Consider the following 20,779-nt stretch of genomic DNA (forward strand, 5'->3'; position numbering starts at 1 on the left):
AACTGACCTTTTCCAGTCTTGTGGCCACTGTTGAGTGTTCCAAATGTGTTGGCATATTGAGTGCAGCACTTTAACAGCATCATCTTTTAGGGTCTTAAATAGCTCAGCTGGAATACTGTCATCTCTGCTAGCTTTGTTGTTAGTAATGCTTCTTAAGGCCCACTTGACTTCACTCTCTAGGATGTCCGGCTCAAGTTCAGTGACCACACTATCATGGCTATCAGGGACATTCAGATCTTTCCTGTATAGTTCTTCTGTGTATTCTTTCCACCTCTTCTTAACCCCACCCCCCCAATTGGATAGCTCCTTTGGAGTTCTGGCTGGTTCTGACTGAAACCCAGAATGAAATAGCAATCCCATCAAAATCGGAGCCACCAGTCTCCACTGACCGTCCCCTCTCCCCCCAGCTAAGGGGAGGAGAAGGATGTAAGCTCTTTGTGTGTGAGTGAAGAACCAGCAGTTTCAGAGGGAGGGAGGGAGGGAGGGAGGGACGGAGGGAGGGAGGGAGGATATGATCCCCCTCCCCCGGCTTAATGACACACAGGGCCGGTTCGCACGATCACCAGGGCTGTTTAAATTGTGGTGTGTGCCGGGTGCCATTTGCCTAATTACCCACTTGGGCACAGCTTGTTGTGTCATCTGAACCCTGGCAGCATGGCTTGTTGGAGGGGAAAACAACCCTGAAATAACCCAACAACATCCCATGGGTTAAACAACCCCATGGTTTAAACACCATGGCTTAAACAAAGCACTGTAGCTTGTTTCAGCCACAGTGATCATGTCAAGTCACAGTTTTGAATGGTTAGTGAGTCTTCCATCCATCTGGCAAACAAAGAGGGAGAATACTCCAGATGCCACTAGCAAATTATATTTTATTCTGGGCCCAATGCTTTTTGTATTGTAAATCCTTCTTAAGAGGCACTTTTGCAATAATATCCACAATTTTGATAGTAGCATCTGCAGTTTTTCTCCTTTTTGTTTTTTTGGTGGTGCTATCCCTCTTTTTGTGTTTCCATCCCTCTGGCCATCACAAGGCAAAATCCCAACCAGACCAGTTTCTTAAACCCTTGCAGAAAACATATGGGAACCACAATTGAAGCTGGGCTGTGTGCAATCTCTGAATGCATCATGCCAACACAGACATTGATATCTGGGGACAGACAGGACTAGGCCTACCGTGTATTTTTACTGTCAGGGAGGAAGAAAAGCACTTGTGGGATTTTCTGCCTCAAATGTCAAAATAGCTTAGCTGGCCTTCGGTACTATGAACCTTGGACTGGGAGAGGGGCAGCACTTGTCGCTCCACGTCAGACAGCAAAATATCTAGGCCTGGCTCTGAATGCAGAATTTAATGCTGATTTAAAATACACTCATGCACACAACCACACTTTGTAGCCTTCAGCGTATGAAGAGTGTCTTGAAAGTGTGTGTGAGGAATAATCTGATGACAGAAGTGGTGGGTTGGTGGTAGGGATGTACAAAAGTCACTTACCTTTCGCGGATTATGTTGATGGTGGGGGGGAGGCGTTCCATTCCTCCCCCTGGAATCCTGGACAGGGGGGAGGCGCTCCATTCCTCCCCCCCAGAATCCTCTGCGGCTGGCTATGCTCCCCGGCAGCTCCGCGGAGCAGCCGGCCAGGCCCAGCCAGGCCAGAGCCATCCGCAGCCAGATTTCCGGCTGCGGAGGGCTCTGGCGGAGGGGAAACGCATACGCAAATGGCGGCGGCTATGGCCGCCGCCATTTGCATTCCTTATTTTTGACGTCTTAATCTATGTAAATATTTACGTAGACTAAGACAGAGAAAATGAGGGGAACGCAAATAGTGTAGCGGACGCTATTTGCGTTCCCCTTATTTTCGCTGTCTTAGTCTACGTAATTATTTACGTAGACTAAGGCGGCCCAAAATAAGGAACGCAAATGGCGGTGGCCGTAGCCACCGCCATTTGCATACGCCTTTTTTTTTTAGCCCAGTCGTTTTAGGCTACATAAGTTTTTACGTAGCCTAAAACGTCTGGGTAAAAAAAAAAGGCGTACGCAAATGGCGGCAGCTGTAGCCGCCACTATTTGCATACGTCTTTTTTTTTTACCCAGACGTTTTAGGCTATGTAAAAACTTACGTAGCCTATCGCGTCTCTGTAAAAAAAAAAAAACTGCAAATGGCAGCGGCGGCAGCCAGTTGGAAGACCAGCTGCCGCAGCCGCCGCAGCTGCCGCCGGAGCTGCCGCAGCCCGGAAGATCCGCCCCAGGTAAGTCTCATCCGTGGGGGGGCGGGGGGGGAGGCTGTTCCGCCACAGATTGCGGGGGGCCGAATGCACTGGCATTTGGCCTCACCGAGATCCATGGCGGAATTCTCTGCCATCCCTAGTTGGTGGCAATTGAGCTGGACTTCAAGCACTTCTGGGAAGTGCCCGACATAGCTCTTTGCTCCTTTATGTTTGTGAGAGAAACAGAATAAACTATTCCAAATAAGGAAGTATGTGCAAACTCATTTAATTTGCACAATGTTTACACACTCCAGAAGAGTGTGAAGTATGCATGGCCTTCTTATAAACTGCTTGAGCTTTAGAGACGGCCACTCTTTTCCAATGCAGTGTTGCAGTCTTCCTGATGTAATTGAGTGTCTCTTAAAATTCCATTTGTGTGCCAACTCAATGTGCCAAGGGCACATAGAGGCATACAGCAGTTCTGCCACATGTGTGGGTCTCTCTCTTCACAGATACCTTGAAACCTGCACTTTCTGGTCATACCCCTAATCTTTCCAGACAGCATCTTAATGCTATCTTTCCAGGTAGCATCTTAAAGCAAGTGATGCTTTAAATGAGAACATGCTCTCCTGTAGATGGCTGCAACAGCAAATGCAAAAGAGTGATCTTGAATCAAATCTTATAATCCTGTTGCCTCTCAACAGGTATCCACATAGAGGTGTTTGTACTATGGCTAAGCCAAAATGTCTCTCCAGCCCCATCTACATGAGCCTTTTACTCCAAAGTGGCTGTGAGTCGAGGTCCCTTCGGATAGATGATGCAGTCGACACTTCGCAGCCATCCATGATTTTCTACCGGAAAATTAGGATTTCCAAGGAGGCGTTTTGCTGCAACGTTTTTCATTTGCTGTGGGTTTCCCCACGGTTGTGAGACATCTGTCCCTTCCCCAAACTGACTTTGCATTTTGCAGTGGGCATGTTATAGGTGTGCATAGTGCTTGCATCACTCTGTGATGCCCCTTTACTCCCCCTGTCCCTTTGCAGCTGTGCAGTTACAGAGGCACAGAGAGGCGTTTTCATTTATCTAATCACACTTTCGCACATTTTTGCAGCTTCACATCTTCGCAATGGTTGTTTTGGACTCAGTGCCCAAGGGCCAGGGGGTCTTGAGGGAGGACCAACTTCACTCCAGCCACCATTTCAGAGTGATGGGTAGGCCCGTACCACACACGCGAACCATCATGAGAGTCCCAGGCTGGGGAAGTGACAAACAGAAGGCATGGAAATGAAGGGACACAGAACATCCACTTTTTACCTAAGGAGGGATGGAAAGACACAACAGAACCCCTAAAATACAAAACAGACACTGCAGTGTCGCACCCCCCACACTCACGGGACTGCACAGCTGCGCATCAAAGTATAATGGCAAAAAAAGGGCACGGCAGAGTCTGTTAGGGGAGTGCACAGTAAATCGCAAGTGTATACCACCAGAACCTAATTTGAAGCTGCAATGCTGCACAGTTGCAATGGGGTGGGGGGTGAAAGCGGTGCCATGTAGATGGGGCCTCCATTTTGACACCCTATGCCAAAAGGAAGGGCATTTGGGATATTTTCAAGGGCGGGGCAAATTTTGTGGGTGGGAGCACAAAACTTAATTGTACTTTTCATGATGGCACTGCTGCTGGCTACCATGTTTAATTTCCCACAGTGCACCCAGAACAACAGTTAAGTCATGTAATATCTTTGACCCGAGGAGCATTCGGGAACTAAAAACTGTGGATATCAGTGTGATCACCATTTCCCCCCAGAATATCCCTCAGAATGAAGCTACAACATAGCGTTGTTCAAGGGCAATTCTGGGAAATAAAATACGATGGCCGGCACTGCACAGCTGCCAGGAGAGAAGTCCCAGCTCCACTGCCATTGCTGCTGGAGCCCTGGTTCATGTGGCATAACTGCGTCATCATGGGTTATTTAATGTGCCAGGTGTGTGCAGCCACCATTTTCAATATGCAACCCCTGAGTGGAATGATCAAGGGTTGTTTCGTGTCATGTGAACTCAGACATTGTGGGTTATTGGAAGTTTAAGCAACCCTCGCATAACCCTCAATTAATAACACAGCACGCAGTGATGGCCACCAATTTGGATGGCTTTAAAGGGGGTTAGACAAATTCCTGTAGGAAAAGGCTATACATAGCTACTAGTCTTGATGGCTATATGCTACCTCCTGTACCAGAGGCAGTGAGCCTATGTACAACAGTTGCTGGGGAACATGGGTGGGAAGGTGCTGTTGTGCTCATGTCCTACTTGTAGGTTCCTGGTCGACAGCTGGTTGGCCACTATGTGAACAGAATGTTGGACTAGATGGACCTTTGGTCTGATCTAGCATGGCTCCTCTTATGCTGTTATGTTCTAATAGTAGGGTTATGTGAGGGTTGTTTAACCAATAACTCACAATGGCTGGGGTTGCACATGGCGCAACCCCAGATCCCCAAATCAGAGGTTGCATATTCAAAATGGCAGCTGCACATGCCCAGCACGCACTGTGGCTTACCTCATGTTAAATAATCCACACTGAGCCAGCCATGTCGTGCAAACTGGCCCAGAGAATGGAGGTGCAAAACAACCCCTCTCCCCCAAAAGTGGAAATGAACCGCCACCAATAACCCTGATTTCAGTCTTTCTGTTCACCCCCTACCCCCAAATTAAAAATGTGTGATTAATCCAGGTTAGGTGGAGGAGGGAGACATTTTCTTTGCTCCTAAGACTTTTTTCTTTTGCCTTCCTGCAAAAACTCTAGGTGACTCTACAGGCAACATTTGGTGCTCTGAACACCCTTGCTGATGTTTCCAAAGATGTGGTGCGCAGGCGAGGGGAGAAAGAGCTGATCATCTCCACTTCCCATGTGAAGCTACTAAATCACATCCTGGAACATGTCACCTACACTAGTACACAGTACTTGCTCGATGTAGTGGACATGGGTGAGTTCAACTGCTACTGCTGGACAAGCCCTCCAAAGGCTGGCTTGCCCTTCTACTTGAGTCGCTCTAGGCTGGGGAAAAAATGGCTGCAAGTATTAGCAGAAACCTACTCTGCCATTTTCCCTTTGAATGCTTAAAAGAGACCGTTTCCAGGTATAATTCAAAGTCTCACCTTCTTGGTGGTGGCTTATCTTCTTTATCATTGAAGGCCGCCAAATACGGAAGTAAATCGGCTCCCCACCCACCCCAACTCCCACCTCAGGGATCTGGTTGTGTATGGAGAAAAGAAATGGGCAGAAGAATTGGCGCCCCCAACCAATTGTGGCTTTCTAGACTTTTTTTTTTTCTGTGCATGTGTAGTGGAGCAGAAAAATGGTGGCCATTTTCTGTTCCTCGACTGAAGCGGTTAGGAGATTTTGTTGAGGGAGGAACAAACCTGCAGCAGGAGTACCTGGGCCCCAAGCAAAATAAAAAGAAATGCTTAGTCCAATCCAGGAGAAACAGTGTGAGTGGTGTTTAAAAATAAAAATATAAATCTCTGTCTGTGATTACCTCCTGAGAAGTGTGGCAGCCAGCAGGCACAGATTGAGCAGAGCACTGAGCCACTGATCTCCTCCCTCCCTCCTGGTGAGAGTGGCCGCAGGGGGCTTCTTTGTGTCTGGAGATGCTGGAAGAGGAAACTACGAAGTGGCTGCAAAGGAGTCTATTTCTCTCTCCTTCCAGCCTTTTGCCAAGTCCCAATCACATCCCAAAGGGTGTTCCATCCATCTATCCACTCCCCCTCAGTTTTGCACCCACAACCACAACTCTTAGCGTCCTGCCCCTTCTCCCCACCCCCCATTTTAGTAGACTCAAGCTCTGAAGCCTAGCAATTGCTCAGTACATTCAGACTGAACTGGATGGGATCTTTTTGGAGCAGGCAGCCAGGCAACACTTTTTCTGATTATGCTGGCTAGAGGAATGAGAGCAATACTGTTTATTTTTAATAAGCAGACACTAGTGGAGTCTTCACAAAAATTTAAAATTACATTCTGTCAGCAACATTAGTTCTTTGCCACCTTCTTTCCTTTCTAACAGCAAAAGGAAATGCATTTGTTTCCAAAGTCTCTGTTGCTTTGAATTATTATCATCATTATTATTATTATTATTGCTGCTGCTGCTGCTACTGCTGCTACTGCTCCTGCTCCTGCCACCTGCTGTATTTGAGATTGTCTTAGATCTTTCTGCCCATGCATACTCCTGAATAATCTAGTCTTTTCTTGAGTAGATAAGCTGGATTTTTGTAATGTGTTACTTTTCACGGTTACTTGTGCTTGTGGGGTTGGCCATGGAAAGAGTTATTTTTGGATACTCGGAACTTGCTGCCCATGCTTACTCCTTAGAATTCCAGTCCTTCTTACTCATTAGTGGATTTCTACCTGGAGTGAATGTGGAGTGAGTGGATGTCTGCCTTGACTGAGTGGATTCCCCCCAACCACTGTTTTGCACTCATGAACTTGATTGATTGAGTTCTCTGTACTTGATTGATTCTTTCTCTGTATAATGTGTGTTGTTGGGATGGGGAAATATTGCTCCAAAGGATTGCTTTTGTGTACTGATGCTGATCCCACTACCTGCACACACAGCTTTGCAGGCATTTTATTTACTAATTTACTGTACTTTTAAACTGACTGATAATCAAGTTTCTCTGCGTCCCCTTTTGCAATGGGTTACAATGGAGGTGGAAGAGAATAATATTTGTGTGTCTGTGTGGACTCCCTTCCTGTGTCTTGTGCTAATGATCTTTAAGTCACTTGATTTTCTGGAACAAGTAAATGTGGGTCCAAAGGAGTGCATTTGCATGGCTGTGTGAATTCCTCCTCACACCATCACCACCACCATTTTGCACTCATGTTCTTTAAAATTCTTGTGCCTCCCTTCCTTCTCTCTGTGATATGATTTGCTGGAGATTCAAAAGACTCCTCTGCCTCTGGCAACCCCTTGGTTCTGCCTGTATTGACCCTGCCCTCCATCCCATCAGCCTCAATGGGCACCACCCTCCACTGATTCCCAGCTAGCATGGCCCATGCTGGGAATGCTGGAGTTGCAATCCAACACATCTGAAGGGCACCAGGTTGGGTTGAGGAAGCCAGATCCACTAAAAGACTTTGAAAACAGAAGGGTGGGTGTCTTCCCAGCGGTCATAAAGTGGGGCTTGCACATTCTTCTGAGGAAGGAGTAGCAGGTGGTTCAAGGGCCACTTGAACTGTGGAAGGTAGCCATGTAACTGACAACTAACTAACCAGCTATCTCTCGATTGCTTTCCAGTGAGCTTTACAATAGGAACTCATCAGGTTAGGTTTCCTGTGATCATCCGACAGCCAGGCCTTCCTAAGCTGTTTGACCCAGGACCAGGTGAGCTTTCGGTGCATGCACAAATAGCAACCCTATGACAACAGAACTCATTGTTAGCAATCCTAAAGCAACTGAAGCCATGTCTCCAAAACAGACACTGCTTCAAAAGATGCTCTACATAAGGGTTGGGCAACCACCTTTGGGTCAAGGGCAATCCTCAAGGGGGCAGGCCAGAGCAAAAAGGGAAATGTGGCTAATGTGCATAGGATTGCAAGCCAAGCTTCAGAAATCCTAAGCTTTAATATGTACCCTCTCATTTACAGCTGACTTCAGTGAATAGTACTACAGCCTGCCACAGCTGAGCAAAGGGACAATTGTGGTGGTGGTGGTGGAGGAGGTGGTGGTGGTAAAGCCTCAGCCTGAGGCTGCCCCTGCCACCTTTTTCTGCACTGGTTGTCCTTTCCCTGCTGTTTCCTGTGTCTGCCACTGATGCTGGTCAGGACTCCACTAGCCAATCAGAATAAAATGGTGGCTCCTGAGGGATGGGAGGCTGATGGACAAGAAGGAACTAGCCACAACACAAGCGCTTTCTGGATTTCTCCAGGAAACCACAGGAATCTCACTCTGCACCTCCCAAAAGGCTAGGATGAGAGAACCAGCACACATGTATAGGTGGCCATTTGTGCATGCTGGAAATGCCAGGCTAAGGGAAATCATTCCAGTTCTGGGGGAGGTGACTACTCTCACATCTAAGCAGGCACAGTGAGAACAGCAGCCCTGGAGCAAGACTTTCACAAGAACTGCTACAAACTGTGGCAGGAAATGTCTCTACCCATGTGTGAGAGTCAACACAAGATTCATAAGCCCAGTTCAGACAATCGTTTGAGACTTCACAAACCATGATTAATGAAGCCAGAAATGAGTATTAGGGCCAAACACTCCTCCCTTGCCCTTTCTGCAATTGTGCACTGGCTTCAGGGCGATGATCTTAGCTTTGTTACAGCTTTCTGGCTGCTGGTTCTGCCAAAGCCCTTGCTATAACCTGGATTGCAGGGATCTGCTATGAGTCAGATTTTGAGCAGGGTTCAGGTTAGGTTAGGTTACTTAGGTAAGCACTATGGGAAGAGATAAGCACCACAGAAAGCTCCAAGTGGTGCTGGGGCTGGAAGCCAGACAGGGTTGTCTGTGTTGCTCCAACAAGGAGTAGAGCAAGACTGAGCCTTAAATAAAAGTTTGGCTGCATTTAGCCTCCATAGTGACTAAGGCTTAGCCTCCTAAAGGGGCCTGACCTGTTTTAGAAATCTCAGGCTGTGATGACATGGAAGTGACTGGGGTATGCTAGTATCCTCGTGGCCCAAGTCCTCAGAATTTGAGGACAGTAATGCGACCTCATCACAATATTGGACTTGGTCTATGAAGCCTCAAAGGATTGTCTGAACAGGTCCAGAGAGTACGGATAAGGGAAACAAAACTACATAGGACTTTGATTGTGTAAGCTCACCCATTATTTCTTCTCCTTTGTGCCCCAGATAACAACATCAATAATATGGTGACCATTGCAACGAAAACTTTCTTGCGCTACCACAAGCTGCGGGTCCTCATCAAGAGCATCAGACAGTATTATCCAAATATAACAATAATTGTGGCGGATGACAGTGAACATCCAGAGATGATTAAAGAGGCTAATGTTGAACAATTCATTATGCCCTTTGGAAAGGTACCCAGGCATATGGGTGTGGCTTCTTCATTTAATGCCACTGAAGAGTGGGGTTTTCTAGCTCTTAGAAAAGTTAGCAGTTCCTGAGTCATCTCATAACTATATGGCAGGAAGAAGCATGATGGGTCATGGGGTATGCTGAATTTACAAGCTTTGTGCATGTCCCCAGCTATTAAGAGACACTACTCCCACTCAGCTACTGAAACTAACTTAGAGCTGGGGTTGGGTGGGGAAGGGTCACAGGAGGAGGCCTCAGTGGAGGAGGGTTCTGTCCTTTATTTCCTTATTCTTGCAAAGCTCTTCACATCCCTGCCCCCATGTGTTCCCCACCTCTACCCTCAGAGTACTGCTCTGAGCTTTTGAACTTGCTGGGATCCTCAATCCTTTATTTCAGTTCTGCTTCTTAGGAACTTTAAAAATCTCTTCTGTTCTTTACAAATCTTCTTTGAGGTGAGACAGGAAGAGGACTTCACCTTTGCACACAAATCGAAGACGGAGTCACAGCTACAGGACCCCATTTCTCTTTTATGCCCTCTCTTCTTGCAGCCAGGGTCAGTACCAGACCTCAGGGGGCCCTCAGGCATAGCATTGGAGATGCTCCCCCACACCCCTGCTAAAAATCTGCCTGACTCCCATCAGCCTGCTGCTGTTGCTGAAGCCAAACTTTAAAAAGGATGTTGTAGGGTTGGAAAAAGAGCAGAAAGGGGCAAATAAAATGATCAAGGGGCTGGAGCAACTCCCCTATGAGGAAAGGTTATAACGTCTGTGACTGTAGAAAAAAGTGAGTGAAGGGAAACATGATAGAGGTGTACAAAATTAAGCATGGTATGGAGAAAGTAAATAGGGAGACATTTTTCTCCCGCTCTCGTACTAGAACCCAATGGGGTCATCCTATGAAGCTGATTGGTGCATGTATAAGATATTTACATACGTTTTGCACCCTGAGTTTCACAGTGGGTTGGAGCCAGATGCAGTCCTACTTGGAGTAGACCCACTGAAATCAATGGGTAAGTTAATTATGACTTACTGAAGTCCCATAGATTTCAGTGGGTCTACTCTCAGTAGGACTAAGTCTGGCTCCAACCCATAGTTCGTTATGATTTTATTAATATATTTTGATGTTACTTATGAGTTGCCTTGAAAGGATCTATATCCTGAAAGGCAGGATATGAATAATTATAATAAATAGAAGAGTCCTGGCAGAACAGGCCAAGGTGATTCGAGGAAACAGACTTGGCAGCAGTATACATGGTTGTTCTATTACTTTGGTTGCCCAGGAGTCCTGGCAATGCTGCACCTTCCCACTCCACCTGGGTACAGCATCAGAGCCAGCCCCATACATTTTGTTGCCTGAGGCAAAGGACAAGATGGCGCCCTCTCTCATTTCTTGTACAACAGCTAACCAGGCTGGCACTTGAAACTTTCTACAGTGCTGGCAATGGTTCAGCATCCCCCACTGTACCTGAAGGCAGCAGGCTAGCTTAGGGAGCGCAGAGCAGGCTACATGGCACGCACAGCTCTCTCCACCAACTTGCTGCCGCCTCCCAACATCTGCCGCCTGAAGCAACCACCTCACTTTGCCTAATGGTAGGGTGGGCCCTGCACAGCATGGGTTACTCCCATGTGCTGCAAGGCTTCTCACGATAACTTGGTGGCATGGGAAGGAACAGCCATGTGGTGGCACTCACACCACTGGAATAACGAGGAACTAGACCCAAGGTTCATGTCTGGCAAGTAGCGCCTCCACAGATGACTGAATTTGCCTGGGGCGGGGCAAGAGCTGCTAGTTATTGATTTCCCCAGTGAAATATTATGTCCTGTATGTCAAGAGATCCAGCAGGCATGTTATTAAATAAGTGAGATCGACCAGGCTGCTTGCTCTATACCACTGGCTCTCACTTTTCTGAAGCCTTGCTTCAAAACCTCTGCTGAAGTGCCCAATACTCGACAGGCTGAACTGCTTTTTTCATTGTGGAAAGAGCTCTTTAGCCATTGACAGCCTCTGCACATCTGTCTTATGCTCCTTCCTGGTTTGTTTCATCAGGGCTGGTTTGCAGGGAGAAACCTTGCCGTCTCTCAGGTCACAACCAAATACTACCTCTGGGTGGATGACGACTTCCTGTTCATTGAAAAAACCAAGATTGAGGAGCTGGTAGATGTGTTGGAGAACAGCAACTTGGATGTGGTATGAAATTCAGGCCTTTAACCCTTCCTCCAAACTCCTGGTTTTACTGTGTCCTCTACTAATGTCTCAGCCTGGCCCTGGACAATGTGAATGTTTTATTTGTATTCCTAGAAGGTGGTTGGATCCAGTTTTAGGCACATGCAACAGGGCTGGTGAAAGCTAAGTTCCTTGCCCCCTCCTCCCCACAGTAGCCCCTTAAAATGCTACATAGAAGGTTGGGGACCCTGCTAAATGGAGTGAGTTGTGGGTGGGGGCGGGGGGAGAACAGCAGATCCCTGAAAAACAGGTTAGAGTGGATCCCTGAAAATCCATCAATGGAACCTTCTGTGAGCAGAGCCCTTCCATCAACGGAAGATAGCTCCTGGATCCATCCTGTTGTTCTGAACTGGAATGGGCCTGGATCATAAGGTACTGAGAGACCAACAGCAGTTCCTAACAACTTTTGGTCCCTTGAGCCCATTTAACAGGAATAATTCACCAAAGATTTCTGTATTTAGATTACAGCTATTGACTAAGTAGATAAATCTTACACTACAATCTTATGCACATTTACTTGGAAATAAGGCCCATTATGCATGTTTACTTGGAAATTAAAAAAAAATGTTTTTCAAATTGGAAACAAGCATTTTAAGGGGCTGCTGTGGGAAGGAGGGGAAGGGAACTCAGCTTCCACCAGCCCTGTTGCATGCACCTAAAACTGGATCCAACCAATTTCTAGGAATACGATTAAAAATCACATTGTTCAATGGGGCTTGCTCCCAGGTAAGTATGTATTTGATTGTAGCCCAGTTAATTGCATGCATTTTAGTTAATTGAGCAATTAAATCTGCATGAATTTGTGCATGACTAACAAAAATTCATTCTGGAAAAAAGCGTGTCATTTTTATTTGAGATTATGCATTCACGTGTTACATCAGCCACCATCCTAAAAACATTTCTCTGTGCATGTGTGTGTGCATGTGAGAGAGAGAGAGAGAGAGAGAGGGAGAGGGAGATGGAGGTATGGGGGGAGAATGCATTCTCTAAAATGGTTCCTCCTGTCACGTACAGTTTTTGCAAATTCATATACTAAAAGCAATGTTTCTCTCACTCTGTGTGTGTGTCTGTGTTTATATATATCTGCACACACACATTTTTGAAAACTCTTATACTAAAATAATCATATATGTATAACAGTCAGTTCAAAGATTTCAATAATCCAGCCAATTAATCAACTCAGCACTGCAGCCCTTACTTAGATAGTTGTCTTTGGATCCCTCCAAATCTTGTTTCCCTTCCTACTTAATACTGCCACATCATGGGACCATATTCCAGGACGAGGGCAATAAAAGAAGCTCAGTGTTTCCTTTGACATATTTGAAACCTCACTAAGGGCCACGTTACACAGTACGTTTAAATGGGTGATCACATTTAACAGGTTTGGGGTTGTGTTAAATACCAGCTGGGGAAGGGGGGAAATATCAGGACTGGGACTGCAGGGAGGGGTTAGCCTTTCCAACTACGTCATGGTCCCCTCCCCCAAAACCCTGAAATTGCTATTTGATGTGGGAGGGATGCTGCTCTTGGCATGAAGGGAGTTAACCCCCCCCCCATACAGGCTGCAGTCCCAGTCATGATGCCGCACCCCCAACCGCGACCCCTTGGTGGCTGCTAATAAACAGCCACAAAAAGCACATTAAACACAATCCCATACTTAACGTTTCATGTACTTTGGCCCTAATTTTGTTCCCAGGGATCGATGTATTCTAAGACTGTGCTGTGTAATAATATAATTTGATATTTGATAATAGAATTTGATTTTTGATTTTTAAATTCTTGGAATATTCCAAGAATTTCACTTTCTCTCTTTCTACACCCCACACGCACTTTCTGTTTTCTAAGTAGTCTTAGACTTACAGCCTTTACAGAACAGGGTTCAAAAGGTGTTGGGAATCGTGAAATTCTTGTGGGGTGATGAGCTAGAGTTCCACTGACCATGGGTACTGCATATGGCTTGGGACCAGGCTACCTGAAAGACCATCTTCTCCCATACAAGCCTGCCCAGTTCTTAAGATCTTCTAGGTCATGCTATGAAGCTGATCGGTGGGAGATTCAGGACAGATAAAAGGAAGTCCTTCTTCACACAATGCATAGTTAAACTATGGAACTCGCTACCACAGGATGTAGTGATAGCCATCAATTTGGATGGCTTTTAAAAGGGGTTGGACAAATTCCTGGAGGAGAAGGCTATCAATGGCTACTAGTGCTGATGGCTATGTGCTACCTCCAATACCAGAGCCAGTCAGCCTATGTACCCTAGTTGCTGGGGAACATGGGTGGGAGGGTGCTGTTGCACTCGTGTCCTGCTTGTGGGTTCCTGGTCGACAGCTGGTTGGCCACTGTGTGAACAGAAAGCTGGACTAGATGGACCCTTGGTCTGATCCAGCATGGCTCTTCTTGTGTTCTTAGAATAAAAAAAAAAAAAATGTGCAAAAGCCAGGAACCCATTAAACTATTGGTTGTCAGGGGAAAGCGGGTGGGGCTGAGGGAAGGGGCATGACCATATGGGAACCCTGGAAGGCTGGACTGGGGTCCCAAGTGTGTCGGATAACTGCCCTGCTTTAAAGGAGCTAAGTATGCAGATGCCAACAGCAACAATATATTTGTAAACTCTGGGTAAACTACAAGGCTGGATAGTGCTGACTAGAGCTGTGTGGTTTATAGGTTGGAGGGAGTGTGGCTGGAAATGACTACAAGTTTAAGATCACCTATGAGGACGGAGAGGACGGCAGCTGTCTACACCTCAGATATGGCTCCTACCACCACTTGGAAGGCTTTCCCAACTGCGTGGTCACCAGTGGCGTGGTCAACTTCTTCCTCGCTCGTACTGAGGAAAGCAGACGTGTTGGATTTGACCCGAAGCTGCTGAGGGTGGCTCACTCAGGTAAAATCCATCTGCCCTCCCACCTCCAGATGCTTTGTCCTAAAGTAGTCTTTTAATACCTGTTGGAAGAAAATTGATCATATAAGGCTCCAATGTATGTTGGCGTGACCTGCAGGATTCTTGTTCAAATCCTGTTAGATGTTGAGTGTTTAAAGCTCTGTTGCTAATCCTGCTGCTAGTAGCACAGGTAAGTTTGAAATTCCCTAAGTTGGTAGTTCTGGAACTTCTCATGGTGGACATCTCCAAGACAAGAAAACTTTGCAAGTCAGCTTGCTTGAAGGTAAGACAGAAGATGCGGTTTGTACTATTCAATTTTGCCTAGTCTTGAGGAAGACGTTTGTCAAAAGGAACAAGGGAGGAAGCAGGGTTTAAATGGCCATGGTAGAAAGGCACGAGAGCAAAAACATGTCAAGGGAGAACACAGGTGCTCTCCTGAATTCCCACATCCTACTTTGAGAACCTCAGTCAATGAGTATTTAAAGTAGTTCTACCCAACGTGGTGCCTGCCACATCATTGGACTACAACTCCCAGCATTCTCCAGCCAGCCATGCTGGCTGGGGGATGCTGGGAGTTGTAGTACAACACATCTAGAAGGTACCAGATTGGGGAAGGCAGATTTCAAGTATAAACCAATTCCCCCCCCAAAGAGGCAAAAATCATGGGGGGGGGCTCCCAAATTTTGTTTCTAAGCCCCCAATGGGCTTTTTCAACATGTTGCAATATTTCTGGGCTCAAAGATTCCAGAAAAATTAGTTTCCCAAGGATGGCAGGGGGAGGGGCAGGAAATGCAACAGTTCATCACAGCTATGGCTTGCTGTCCCTGCCTTAGTTACTTTCATGAAAATTGCATGCTAGTTCTGTTGGGATGTTTCCCAGTTCAAAACCTTTATGCCCTTTTCATTTTTGTCCTCCATACATAAGCAAACATATGGAGGGTGGAGCAGGGCTGCATTTTCTGACCCCGCCCCCCAAATTGCACACTTTGCCCTGCTCTCCCCCCCATCCCCATCCCCCAAATCACAGATATTTCAAAGGAGAAACCTATTATGAACAGCTGCAGTTGAGACCCCTGTGTGATCAGGGGTACAGATAACATGGAGGGCTTACACATGAGCATAGTCTTCCTCTTTCAGACTTGTGTTCAACACAGAAATATTGGTTCCGCATTGCCCAGCATGAGTTTACCTACATGTGAAGGACATGTATAAAAAGAGTTATTTTATTCAAAATAGGGATGGCAAGAGTTTCATTCCATTCGCATTTTAATGTAAGCTTCCCTAATTTTGCAGTTTCAAACCAATATGCAGACTGAAATCTGTTGTCTTTTGAAATTCGGAGTTCTCCATATTTTGTAATGGAGTTCTCCAATCAAAAAAACGCATATCTAAAGAGAAATAACATTAAAATGCATAGTATTAGGAAATTTGGTTGCAAAAATGTGTACAGTAGACAAAATGCATAGTAAAATGCACATATTAGGAGAAATGTGCACAAAAATGTAGATAAGTTCTCATGCAATTTTTTAAAAAAAAATCTCAGGATTTGAGATGAACGAAATTTAAGACTGGGAAAATTAGAAACTGAGAGAAACGGAAATTGAAAGATTTGTCTGAGCCTAATTCAAAAGTTTGCATTGTAATTTGTTCTATGACTTCCTGTCTTCTCTCTCCCCCTCCCCCATCTTCCCTTCAGAATATTTTATGGATGGACTGGGGAGTTTCCGTGTCGGCTCCTGCAACCATGTTGTCATTGGTCACCAGCCACGAAATTCTGCAACCAACTCACATGAGACGGCTGTTGAGAAGACTTATGGTAAATTCCGGACCAGTACACAGGCAGAGGTCCGGTTTAAATTAGCTTTACATTACTTTAAGAACAGGATGAAATGCTACACAAAGGGATAACTGCCATCTTCCAACTCTGTCGTTCCAGTCCCATGTCCCGTAGCTGGGACCTTTTTGAACGATCTTGGACTGAATTCAGCAGCTCCAATAATCTTGTTCTAGGAACTGCCCCTTCTGGCTTGGAGCCACAAACTGCAAAAGAAGTTTTAAACTCTGCTTTAAATCTCTTTTTGTGGGACTTCCCGATGATGGATGTTCTCCCAGCAGGACCCTACCATGAAATGGATGTCTGAAGTGCCATGGATAATTTTTGTCCTGCCTCCTTAAATATCTAATTCAGCAAATGTGCTAAATTCTGCACTTTGAGATGGAGCCCATTTTGTATCTACTCTATGTAAAAGCTGGTAACACAAGGGTGATCTGCAACAAAATGTTGCCATGTTCCAGGGGCATTATTAGGCCTGGGCCGCAGATCTATTCCAAGGAGTCCTGTGTGTCTATTGGTGCCAATGGAAAGTTGTTGTTTTTCTCAGCTTAAGTGCTATGCTATGCAGGGTGCAGTTTTCCAGGGGGGTTGCAGCTGGGAAGGGAAGGTTTAACTCTCCCCTTCCCATATGCTGCAAACCCGCCCTGCCCCCCCATCTTTCCTTGCATGGCAATTAAGCTGAGAAAAACTTTTCCCATTGGTTTGGGATGATATGGGTCAGGGTGCAAATGAACTGAAGAATGTATTTTATTTGAGATTATTTGGATAAGAAATGAATTGGCTCACTTTGCCTCCCATGAAATTTAAATTAATCCTAGTAATTTTTTTCTAAATTTGCATAGTTATAAATTAGCATATGCAAACTTTATGCAAATTTATGTCCTATGGGCCTGGGCCCCAAATCTTTTAAGCACCGAGTGACACCCGTCCCCTACTCTTTTTCCTCCCAGTTCTACCCCACCTCATCCCAATAGCCATTCAGCATTCTGTGCCCACTGCACATGCTTTGTCCTCACTGGGCTGTTTCCGGATTCCTCTCCCTTGGTTTTTTCCCCCTAAAGGACTTTTGTACTCTGCAGAGCTTGGGTTTCCCCCAAGCCTGCTGCTGCCCCCCACTTGTGCATAGGTGGTGCTGTTTTCCCTACATAAGGACACAGAGAACTGAAATAGCTACTGGTATATATGGTGACTGATGGTATCTGAAATGTAGGGATATAGTCCACCATGCTTGTGCATATCAACCACACATTTAAATGGAGCTTACACTGGAAAATTGCCTGGATTTTGCACCCAGTTTTCCTTTTAGAGATGGACTAACTTGGAAATGAAGGAATAGGAAGTTCGCCACTTTTTAAATACGGGTACTCTTTATCTAAAGATTATAGTTAACACTCATCTGTTTGCTTATGGTTAAGTTTTTATTTTAAAATGCCTCCAGGTTCTCAGAAACCTGCTTCCTGTGAAGCTGCAAGAACTCTTGGTTTCAGGCTAAAAGAGGTGCAGGGTGCAGTACCCAGCCGCAGACATGCAGTCCTGTTTAATACTGGGCTGTGCCCTGGTGGCCAAGCATCTCTCTCTCTCTCTTTTTCTCGCCCAGATTGAGATGCAAAGTGTTGGCAAGCTGTTTGGCACAGAGCAGACTCAGCCACAGCCCCCATGGTATTTGGCAACATTTGGCGCATTCACTTTAAGAGGCTCAGCCCAAGAACTGAGCAGGTCTGGGGCTTACATTCATGATAGGGCAGTTGAACAAGTGCTGCTGTCAGAAGAAAGGCAATATGAAGTCACATCTGCAGGTCTAAATTAAGCACAGCCACTCAATCAAAACACCACTTGATTAAGTGCCCGTTATTGACTCAGGTGCATTGATTAGGTTGTAGGCATGCATGCATATTTCAGGCACTGAGTGGTTTTCCCCCAGGTGTGAATCGATGAGGAATTTCCCAGTTTGGGTAGCATTACAATCCTGAGGCACAGCACTGCCCTGATTGCATTGTGCCCATCCTGAACTAGCCTTTTAGGACAATTGGTGCCCTAAGTGGGAAGTCATCCCCCTCATTTGTTGGTGGTCTAAAACCACTATGGAATCTGCCCAAGAATCTTCTTCTGTCCTTTTGCTTAATTGTCATTTTCAGACTCAGGGTCTTTTATATGAACCCTTGAAGAACCCTAGGCTTCAAGCCCGCAGTGTTCCTGTGTCTCTGGTTAGTCCCACTTGGCTACATATGCACTTGGTCCCAGTAACACACACTGGTTCCACTCCATTGAAATCACTTAGTTTCCTAGCTGCCCCATGGAGGCAGGATACCACACTTGCTCCTGGTGTGTGGCAAGCTCTGTAGTTCCATAGCCTTCCAAGGGCCTGATACCCCTGCTCCCTGGTTGTATGACAACCTTAGTCCTGATTGTGTCCATTTGCTCAGCTGGAATCACTGCAAGCCACACAATGCCAGCATTCTGCCACTTAGCCTGCTCCCCACTTATCCCAGACCATGTAGGTCTGTCCACCAAAGTCTCTGCTTTAGCTGAAGCAGTCACCTGTTTGCAGCCCCTTTCAAGTGCCCCTCTTTTGGTGCTGAAACCTCAGAGGTTTCACTGTGCCCCAGCTTCATCTACAGGACTGATCTAACAAGATCTCAGGAAAGGTATCAAGCCCTCCCCTATTTTCTGGAGGGCTTCCAACTATAAATTGTAGCCTCATACTCTGTACCCTCTTTCCTATCATGTGCAGCAACTTGATCTATCTTTGGAACTAGTGACTGGTTGGAAACCCAGCCACTTAAGTGCAGTCTTCTCCTGGTTATCTAGTAGGAAGAATTTCAGCCAAGCTTCATCATTTGGGCCCTCTTTGTTGTCCCTTCAGCCCAAGGCCTATTGTGGTCAGCCAAAGCTTCTAGACAGTTGGTTGACACACAAGTGGTTCAGAAAAAGTGCCTTTGTTGCATTGGTGGCTGCGAGCTTGTTTTTCCCAAAGGGAAGACAAGAAGGGACTGTGGGAGAGCCCACTACCTCCCTAGGTTCCATTGTTGTATTGCTCTAACAGTCAGGAAGTTTTCCTGATGTTCAGCCGGAATCTGGCTTCCTGTAACTTGAGCCCATTATTCTATGTCCTGCACTCTGGGTTGATGGAGAAGAGATCCTGGCCTTCCTTTCTTTGACAACCTTTCAAGTCCTTGAAGAGCGCTATCCTATCTCCCCTCAGTCCACTCTTCTCAAGGCTAAACATGCCCAGTTCTTTCAGTCTCTCCTCACAGGGCTTTGTTTCCAGACCCCTGATCATCTTTGTTGCCCTCCTCTGAAACTTTTCCAGTTTGTCTGCATCCTTCTTAAAGTGCGGTACCCAGAACTGGACACGGTACTCAAGATGAAGCCTAATCAGTGCTTTGTAGAGGGGAACTAGTACTTCACGTGATTTGGAAGCTATACTATATTAACTATATTAATGCAGCCCAAAATAGCATTTGCCATCACACTGTTGGCTCATATTCAGCTTGTGATCCACAACAATTCCAAGATCCTTCTTGCTTGTAGTATTAAGTCAGTGTGTGAATTAGGGGTACATAACCCCACTCCTGCCCTCCCCTTTTGTCACAGTGAGTGTGTGCAAGGACTGGCCTTGGTGCACTGCTTTTCGCCCAACCAAGCGTCGATAAGACTTTTTCCTCCTCCCTGCCCTTGAAAGCTCATTCCTGAACTGCAGCTGGTGCAGAACATTGGCGGCTCACCTGATTAAAGGCAGCCACCAGCGTGATCACATCACTCCGGTGCTAAAGGAGTTGCACTGGCTACCAGTTGTTTTCTGGGCCAAATTCAAGGTGTTGGTTTTGACCTTTAAAACCCTATATGGTTCCAGCCCAGCCTATCTCAAGGAGCGCCTCCAGCACAGACAGGCCATTCAACAAGATCAGCCTCGGATGCCTTCTCTCTGTCCCATCAGCTAAGACAGCTAGGCTGGTGAGGACAAGGGAGAGGGCCTTCTCTGTGGTGGCCCCCACTCTGTGGAACTCCCTCCCTAGGGAACTCCGCCATGCCCCTTCTTTAAAGAGCTTCCACCAGGCACTGAAAACTTGGTTATTCAGGCAGGCATTTGGGGTGGGTTAGGGTATTTTTAAATAATGTTTAATGTGTAATTCTACTGTTTTAAATTGTACTGTTGTACATCGCCCAGAGTGGCCAGGTGACCGGCCAGATGAGCGATTAAGAAAATAAATAAATAAATAAATAAATAAATAAATAAATAAATAAATAAATGTTTCTCTTTCTCCTTGTAGCCTTAGGGCCCCAATTTGCTTAACCCTAATGTTGGCAATACCCTCAACGCCATCACCCAGCCCTCTTCATCCTGGATGATCCATGAATCTCTGTGCCCTAGTCCTCTTGCTGTGCAGCCTTTGGCTTACCAGCTGAGTGGACTTCTAAGCTAACTCCGCAAACTATGGAACTCGCTACCCCAGGATGTAGTGATGGCCACCAATTTGGATGGCTTTAAAAGGGGGTTAGACAAGTTTCCTGGAGGAGAAGGCTATCAATGGCTACTAGTCCTGATGGATAGATGCTACCTCCAGTAACAGAGGCAGAATGCCTGTGTACACCAGTTGCTGGG

General features: G+C 46.1%; 1 protein-coding gene across 1 annotated transcript in view; it reads left to right on the plus strand.

Moving 5' to 3' along the window:
• B4GALNT2 (beta-1,4-N-acetyl-galactosaminyltransferase 2 (SID blood group)) overlaps positions 1 to 20,375 on the plus strand; it is a 66,669-nt gene extending 46,294 nt beyond the window's left edge. Inside the window, exons 6-11 of the mRNA XM_084804814.1 lie at positions 5,006 to 5,186; positions 7,494 to 7,580; positions 9,050 to 9,237; positions 11,282 to 11,422; positions 14,126 to 14,345; positions 16,039 to 20,375. Coding sequence (XP_084660940.1) covers positions 5,006 to 5,186; positions 7,494 to 7,580; positions 9,050 to 9,237; positions 11,282 to 11,422; positions 14,126 to 14,345; positions 16,039 to 16,250 — 1,029 coding nt within the window. The 3' untranslated portion in view covers positions 16,251 to 20,375. The remainder of the gene's footprint in view (positions 1 to 5,005; positions 5,187 to 7,493; positions 7,581 to 9,049; positions 9,238 to 11,281; positions 11,423 to 14,125; positions 14,346 to 16,038) is intronic.
• Positions 20,376 to 20,779: the final 404 nt, after the last annotated feature.

This window comes from Heloderma suspectum, chromosome 6 (genome assembly GCF_057233095.1).
Source record: "Heloderma suspectum isolate Gila_16-S chromosome 6, 16-S_ref, whole genome shotgun sequence".
Lineage (NCBI taxonomy): Eukaryota > Metazoa > Chordata > Lepidosauria > Squamata > Helodermatidae > Heloderma > Heloderma suspectum.